The 8,713-nt window shown below is 39.1% G+C and overlaps 1 protein-coding gene across 3 annotated transcripts in view; it reads left to right on the top strand.

The window, feature by feature from the left end:
* The first annotated feature begins 4,622 nt into the window (after positions 1–4,622).
* LOC116377816 (chitobiosyldiphosphodolichol beta-mannosyltransferase-like) overlaps positions 4,623–8,713 on the top strand; it is a 4,387-nt gene continuing 296 nt past the window's right edge. Inside the window, exons 1-9 of one of the 3 annotated variants that reach the window (XM_031839555.1) lie at positions 4,623–4,924; positions 5,862–5,939; positions 6,268–6,371; positions 6,646–6,791; positions 6,991–7,080; positions 7,368–7,481; positions 8,099–8,226; positions 8,436–8,474; positions 8,556–8,615. In XM_031839555.1, coding sequence (XP_031695415.1) covers positions 4,624–4,924; positions 5,862–5,939; positions 6,268–6,371; positions 6,646–6,791; positions 6,991–7,080; positions 7,368–7,481; positions 8,099–8,226; positions 8,436–8,474; positions 8,556–8,615 — 1,060 coding nt within the window. In that variant the 5' untranslated portion in view covers position 4,623. Of the gene's footprint in view, positions 4,925–5,861; positions 5,940–6,267; positions 6,372–6,645; positions 6,792–6,990; positions 7,081–7,367; positions 7,482–8,098; positions 8,616–8,713 lie in introns of all 3 variants that reach the window. The other 2 variants (XM_031839554.1, XM_031839553.1) reach the window with 2 other exon arrangements.

Consider the following 8,713-nt stretch of genomic DNA (forward strand, 5'->3'; position numbering starts at 1 on the left):
ACTGTAAAGGTTTTAGTTTTAATCTGTTTTTCAATCATATATTCAATAATTCATTCATAGTTATTTTTTTCTAGTTTTTCTAAATTAATAATCATATTAATTATACATATATATACATGCATGTATATATATGTGTGAATGAAATAAATAAATATATATGTAGATATACATACATGTATATATACATATATATTATATATACATATATATTTATTTATTTCTCAATCTTTCTAGTAGAGAAAAGAGCCTGGATACTTGTAATCCTAAGGCAGAGGACAGTTAACAAAAACAACAGCAGCAAAACAAATATCAGCAAACGTGTTTATTAACTTGCAGTTGGGAGGGTGACTGCCAAAATTGTCCAAATCACATTGAGAAAATGATGAACAGAGAAACATTTATCAATAAAGTTAACACATGGATGCAAACTTAGATGATTGACAAATTTTACACAGCAGAATATATACCGTACATATTCACATAGAAATCATTTACATGGATGTCTTATTTCAATTTAAATAAAAGAAAGAAAAAGGTGACATCACAATAACACATCAGAAGTGTATTGTCCTCTCTACTGGTTGTCCTATTAGTAAAGGCTTTATATAGGAGTAGAGCTAATGTAACTGTAACCTTAAGTACAGGATGGTCAGATGGAGATATTACAAATGGACTAATGTCTTAATCCAAAGCTACGGTTGCTGAATGTTTGTCCCTGGTGAAGAGGCCGTCGTTCTTCCCCCTCAGCTTGATGAACTGAGCCGTTTGCTCCTGGCTCCCTAAAACAAAAAAAAATGTAGTTAGTTTTATTTCACACCACAAAACAAAAGGTGCAAAATACTCAAATTCAGTTTATCCTTGTAATTAATCTCGTTTGTAACGTTACCGGACTTAAAGTGATATTTCAGGTTCACAACCTGAGCTCCTGTTGGTCCGTTTAAGGACATAATATGAAGTATAAATGATCTGTAAAATCGTCATAATCTCAGTAAAATATGATTCAACCTCTGAAGTTTGAAAGTGAAGGCAAAAAAAGTTACTTTATAAGGCTTAACTACGGTCGGATACAGGCAGACGAGCTACCGCTAACGTTAGTTAGCTTGTCAGCTACAAATGTCACGTAACTTAACCAATGATTTTAACAAACGTGTGATGTTATAGCATGTAACGTTAGCCCACTGTGGGCTAACGTTACATGCACTTTGCCTGAGGCATGGCTATGTTAGCTAAGGTTAGCTGCGCATGTATGACACAATTTAAAATAAATCCTATGAGCTTCATGTCAACACAGCAGCCCTCCATGTCGTTCTTTAAAAAAAGAGACTAACAACATGAAAACAAAGTGAAGTGCTGCTACATTTAAAATCATTTTGACAAAACAGAGCAGTATAATGTCAATTTACCTCCATGTCACCGTAACCTCCCGTCTGTGTTTAATGGAGCAGATACCGAGAGCCAAGTCAAACCGACCAATAGAAACTCCCGGCACATTCAGCAGCGTATGCCCCGCCCATGAAGGTGTATTTGTGTCTTTATTACGCAAACAAAAAACTCAACTCAGCTTTTCGTTTTGAAACCAAAGCTTTTTTTTTTTAACCAAAGATATTATTTTTTAACCAAAGATTTTATTTTTTTAACCAGAAATTCTAGTTTCATAAGCAAAACTAACAAATAAATTATTCTCAGTTTATATATTTTCACTTACAAACTTGATTTTTGATTGCAGTGCGAGAAATTTGCTTTTAAAACAATTTTTTTTGTTTGCGTAATAAAGACACAAATATACCTTCATACATAATTAAGTAGGATATGAGAACATGTAAGATAGAGCGTGAAAATATAAACAGAACATTGTGATAAAGTAAACATTAGTTACAGTGGCGGCTGGTCAATAGAGGGCGCCAGGGCGCCGCCCCACCTTGAGCCACAACAAATAAAATAAAATAAATAATGATAATAATAAACTATACAAATTGTCAATATTTGTGTTTTTGAAATATGGAATCACTCAGTAATATGTGTAAAATATGATATCTGCGGTAAATATATGCTTTTCCTGCACGTCCTCTCCGCGTGCACGTCTCAGCAGCTCTGGGGCGCTGGAGAAACTGCCCAAAAGAGGCGGGTCTATGAAGCAGTTTAGCCAATTGCTGATTAAAGATATAAATGTGTGACATGCAATTTAGCCAATCAGCGTCCTCAAATAGACTCAGCTTGGGGCAGAATCGATTCAATGGGTACATCCCAAGTCTCTTAATTGTCATTTCCTCGCTCCTGGATCCTCGCTTGAACCGGAAGTTGTTCTGCGCTGCCATATTGACCGCCGTCCCAAAGCTCTAATGTAGCTCTGAGGAGCGAGGATCGCGGAGAGAGGAGGGATCTCCGAGGAACCACGAGAACAGACTTCCAGGAAGTGTGTTAACGGCCGACACGCCCCCTCATTGTTCATCAGTCATGTGATTGGACGCTGCAGCCGATCGGACTGATGAGATTTTGTTCAACATGTAAACAGTGAAGACGGATCACAGATTAAACTCAAGCTTTATATTTGATTCGTTTATGATTCAACATCTGGTTTAAATAAATGTTCATTGTAGTCTGAACAACAAAAGGACCACAAACAACTTTCTACATTTATTAGAAAGATTTGTGTTTTCATGATCTGAACTTTTATTATGGAAACAATTAAAGTCAGAGAGAGCTGGGGAGACGAAACACTTTATATATATATATATATATATATATATATATATAGAGAGAGAGAGAGAGAGAGAGAGAGAGAGCGAGAGCTGGAGAGACGAAACACTTTTTACATCATTTATCATCATTTCATTCAGTCACGTGAGGCTGTTCATTCCTGATTGTCGGGTTTGATGAGTTTTATCATTTAAGAGAAACAATAATCATATTCTGGGTTATTTAATAATGACGTCACAATCTGAATTTCAAAACGTACAGACGCAAATAATTCATAAATAAGACGATCGCATTCCGCTGGTAGAAATGGATCCTGATCTTATAAACAGAACACAGGACACAGTTTGTTAACAGACTACAGAGAGAAACACCTCTACAGTGGTGATTACTGTGTGTCTTTATTAGTTATTAGTGTTATTAGTTACTGTTATTAAGTACAGTGATCATGTGAACAGACACAAACTTATCAAAAGTCTCTCCAGCTGTTAAAGCCGACTGACAGCTGATCAGCTGTCATCAGAAACGGACGTCGCTTCACGTGACGCAACTGAGGAAAGGACGTCTCATGTCTCTTAAAAGATATTTCCTCGTTCCTCTCTCCTCGCATGGTTTCCTCCATGCATCTCTGGTGGGAGGGACTAAGATGCAAGGAAAGGACTCAAGTGAGGGAAACGAGGATGCAGTTAAGAGACTTGGGATGTACCCAATATGTTGAAAAAAATCTCATCAATCCTGGCTGCAGCGTCCAATCAGACGGGATGTACCCCTAGGGTACAAGTCTCTTATTTGTCATTTTCTCGATTCCGGTTGAACCGGTTTCAACCGGAAGCGACCCTCGCTTGAACCGGAAGTTGAAACCGGAAGACCCGTTTGAGAGGAGAACTTTGAGGAGAAACTTCAGGCCAAAGAGCTGATATCAGATCAGCCTGACCTCACAATTTTCCAGAAAAGTGTACAAATGTATGGAAGCCCATTTCTATGGAAGCCCATTTCCCCCAGCAAAAAAAAAAAAAAAATATTTTGCTGGCGGAAAAAAAGGAAAGAAAAAAAAACAGTTGTTTGTTTTTCTTTACTTTCTTTACTTTTTTCCACCAGCATAAAAAAATAATAATTAGAATTATTTTTTATTTTTTTGCTCTCGGAAATGGGCTTCCATACATTTGTGATTTGACCTGCCAGCCTGACCCAGTCAAGAGGAAGAGGAATGACTTAATGAGAGATGGGTTTGGTTTTGGTACAATTGACGGGATTTGATTGGAGTGTGACGTAAGGTTAGAACTATAAGGTATAAAAGTGAGACGTATAAGAACTCTGACACTTTGGATCTGTTGTGAATTTGTCACTGTGAGCACAAGAATAAACGATCCCCACTGGTTGCAACTCCGAGAACAGCGTCTCTCCTCTTCATTCAGCCACAACAATGATTTTATTCTGCTGTGTGCAGCGTTATGGTTAATATCCTGAATATTCTGGATATTTTAGGAAAGCTTGTTTTGCCTGTTTTTCTCATTGGACCTTCTTTTCATACATTTTTCTATATGTTTGACAACAAAAATTATGAGATTCATCAAGTAGAATTTGTCCTTTTCAGATTGAACATTTCAAAATAGATGAGTGACAGTCAAGTTTGTATTTGTCACATATTCAGCATACATTGTGCCCTTCCAGTACTGTGCTTAAATACCACATATATGCAATGCAATATAACAAAGTACAATAGGCTATACACAACAAAGTATCACAATAAACACAAGTAGAATCATTGGATTCAGATAATTCTGTCAAAATAATTCTGTTATTGATCTCATATTTGTCGTGTGATGACCATATTCTTTGTCCATGAACGCACCATAAAGTCCGCGGTCCCTTTAAATTGTAAGCTCCTCCTCTTCCGCTGAGCCACGTCATCACTGATCACAAACAAACATGGCGAAGCGCTGCACCAGCCCGGCTTCTCTGGCCGTGTTTGCGGTGATTTCGTCCGTTTTAGTCGCTTTTTATGTCACCGGTTCGGGCGTAACGTGTCCGGTCGTGTCTCTGGCCGTTGTGACCGGACTGGTGTCGCTGCTGTGGTGGTTGCGGTGGCTGCGGTGGCGGCGGGACGACCGGACCGACCGGCGGGTGTGCGTGCTGGTGTTGGGGGATTTGGGTCGCAGTCCTCGGATGCAGTATCACGCTCTGTCCCTCAGCAAACACGGGTACCATGTTACGTTTGTCGGGTTTCTAGGTAAGAATGAAGCTTCATGCTGTCATTCATTATTCATTCATTCATTCATTCACCTGTTTCCCTCACATCTGTGTCTCCACAAGACTTCAGCTGATGTGTTGATCAATAAACTTTATTGATAATAGTGTCACAGAGCGACCGGAAGTACATAAACAAGTACTTATTCTAATAATATGAGGATGTTAAATACACAGTGTACCAGTGTTGGAGGAAGTATTCACATCCTTTAGTGTAGTAAAAGTACTAATACCACACTGGAAATACTCTGTTACAATAAAGTACTACTACCTCAGTGTACAAGTACTCTGTTACAGTAAAAGTACTAATAACACGCAGTAAAAGTACTGGCACCACAGTCTAAGAATACACTTACAATAAAGTACTAATACCTCAGTGTGAAAATAATCTGTTACTGTAAAAGTAGCGATATAACGTTGTAAAAATACTTTGTTACAGTAAAAGTACTACTACCACACTGTAAAAATACTCAGTAAAAGTACTTATACGACGAAGTAAAAATACTCTTATTACATTAAAAGTACTAGTACCACACAGTATAAATACTCTGCTACAGTAAAATGTTCCTTCAGTTAAAGTGTGTCAGTATAATCAGTAAAATGTAGTTAAAAGTATTTAAACTGTGACTGTTGTATATATGTGTATGTGTGTGTGTGTATATATATATATGTATGTATATATATATATATATATATATATATATATGTATATGTATGTATATATATATATATATTATATTATATATTATATTCTATCATTATTACTCAGTAATGTAAAAGCAGGATTTTATTGTTTCAACTGGAGATTATTTTGAATTATTAACTAATTATTATCTTTATTATGGATTCATCTGATGATTATCTCCGACATTAATAAATGGCAGAATTAATAAAACCATATTCTTTCTCTGATATTGTAGAAACGAAACCTCGTGAAGACGTTCTGAGAGAAGAGAAGATAAAGATGGAGCCCATCACAGAAGTGAGAGGTGTTCCAGGTAACGGAGCCTCGTTCTGCTGACGGTGTTTAATGTATTCAGATACTTTACTGCAGTACAAGTACTAGTACTACACTGTGGAAATACTCCAGTACAAGTCAAAGTGTTAGCAGCAAAATGTTCTTTAAGTATTTCAAGTAAAAGTATTGATTGATCAGTAGAAGTACAATATGTACCTCTGAGATGTAGTACAGTAAAAAGTACAATATGTACCTCTGAGATGTAGTACAGTAAAAAGTACAATATGTACCTCTGAGATGTAGTACAGTAAAAAGTACAATATGTACCTCTGAGATGTAGTACAGTGTGTACTTTTGTGTTTCTTCAGTCGGTCCAAAGGTCTTCAGATACGTGACGAAGGTGATTCTTCAGAGTCTTCAGCTCCTTCATGTGCTGCTGAAGATGGAGACTCAGTCTCATATACTGATGCAGGTACTGGACTCATGTTGGTGTACTTTATGTATTCTGTATTATATTCATGCACTGCATCTGAACATTAACACATTTACAGAAACATGATTCATGTTTTCAGTTGTTATGAATAAATACAGAAACAATCCAAACTGTATATTATATATATATAGTATATATAAAACATATAATATATATAATATTATAAAATAAATGTAATTATACTACCTATAAGTATTTGTACACGGTGAATGTGACGCCGCCCTTCTGTCCGATGTTAATGATCGTTTCCCAGAATCCTCCTGGGCTGCCCAGCATCGCTGTGGCTTGGCTCGTGTGCGTCGTGCGAGGCAGCAGATTCGTCATCGACTGGCACAACTACGGCTTCACCGTCATGGCGCTGAGCCTCGGAGAGACGCCGCTGGTCCGGCTGGCTCGGTGGTGAGATGAGAGGCTGATCGATCGGTGATTAGTGATCGATGGAACCCTGAGGACAACACGGGATCATGAGATCAGAGTCGTGTTATTGAGATAATAAATAGATTTGTGATGATCGGCCGACAAGAAACACATTCCTGAACTTTCTAAGTTAATGTATATTTTCTAAAGTGTTAAAAAGAGTTTTTTCTTCTTCTTCCAGGTACGAGCACGTCTTCGGTCCTCTGGCCGCTCACCACCTGTGTGTTACCACCGCGATGAAGGACGACTTGCAGAAAAACTGGGGCATCCGGTACGTTTGTTGTGGACTCATCGTGTTTTTATACATCAGAAATAAAGCTCTGCAGACAATCGCTCGGGTGGAATATGGTCTTAAAAAGTATAAATATAAGTCTCCTTTTCTAAAATGATTCAAGGCACATTGACGTGTTTGTTCTACCGGTCAGAATGTGTTAACAACGACCAGAATGACCAGTGAACAGTATGAGAGTGAGGCTTCCAACCGACCAACCAACCTGACCACGAGCTGGAAGATGAAACCTTCAGTTTGTTTGATTTATTCTCTGTGACTGTTTTCAGGGCGACGACTCTGTACGACCGGCCGGCCTCCATCTTCAGAGAGACTCCTCTGAAGCTGCAGCATGAGCTCTTCTTCAGACTCGCCAACACTCATCCTCAGTTCCAGAGCAGCCGGTGAGAAAAACTCAATGACTTCAGCTCTGTTAGAATAAATCGACATGTTATATTAATAACAGACTCGTGTGGGTTCATCAATACAAGCAAATCCTTTGTTTGAAGCTGCAGTGCAGAACGTCTGTCTGCCCCTCTGGCAGGGACAGACGATAGCAGCTGGTCGTCTGGTGCTTCTGGAGTCGATGCTCCAGATGAAAATAGAAACTCGTCGTTCAGAGGAAGGATTAAGGTTAAAAAATGTTCAAGGGTGGACATGAAGAGAGCACCCACCTTTAAAATCTCAGAGAATATTCCAGTTATTTTCATGAAACGTTCTGAGTTCTTTCTCTGAATATTAATCCATCGACTCCAGTATGCAGTCATACCTGAGGTGTTGAATGTAACAGAGGTTCCTTTATGCATGAAAGTCCAGCTTTAAAGCCACAGAGCTTTATTTCAAACTTAAGACTTCAGTCCAGATCTAAAGAAACATCAGCACCGTAATAAGTTATAATTAATAAGTAGAAGACGCTTTAGTTCATTCAGAGATAAAGTCAGACTGCAGTCAGCTGTAGTGCTGCACTAGTTTACTCTGAACAACACGACGCCTCGAACTCACCTGTTGTGTGTTTCCACAGGTGTGAGGATGAAGAGGAAGAGGAGGAGGAGGAGAGGACCGTTTTCTCAGTCCGTGACCCCACTGATGACACGGTGACGTTGAGGGCAGAGCGACCGGCGCTGCTGCTCAGCAGCACCAGCTGGACGGGTGAGCGGAGACATAACAGAATAAAACATTACAGAACCAACGAGAGACATCACGACGACTACGTCACGTCTCACAAACAGTCTGAACCTCCAACAAACCAAACTGCTGCTTTGCACAAAGTCACAGAACATGTTGGCGAGAACATCGTCGCAGCATTTACAGCAGCAAGTTCCTCTTTGTCTTTCTCATCCTGTCTCGTGTCCCCACAGAGGACGAGGACTTCTCCGTCCTCCTGGAGGCTCTTGAAGGTACGAGAGCTTCGTCAAACTGCTGCTGTTGAACACGGAGCTTTGAACGTGTTTCTCATCAGCTTGTTTTGTTCTCAACAGAATACGAAGGTTTCATTAAAGGAGGAGCTTCTCTGCCGTCTCTCGTCTGTGTGATCACAGGTAACAGCTGCCTCATGTCTGTCCCCACGTCTCCTTAAATACAGCTCTATCTGAGTGTGTGTGTGTGTGTGTGTGTGTGTGTGTGTGTGTGTGTGTGT

The sequence above is a fragment of the Anarrhichthys ocellatus genome, unplaced genomic scaffold, assembly GCF_004355925.1.
Source record: "Anarrhichthys ocellatus isolate YVR2014 unplaced genomic scaffold, GSC_Weel_1.0 scaffold1711, whole genome shotgun sequence".
Classification (NCBI taxonomy): domain Eukaryota; kingdom Metazoa; phylum Chordata; class Actinopteri; order Perciformes; family Anarhichadidae; genus Anarrhichthys; species Anarrhichthys ocellatus.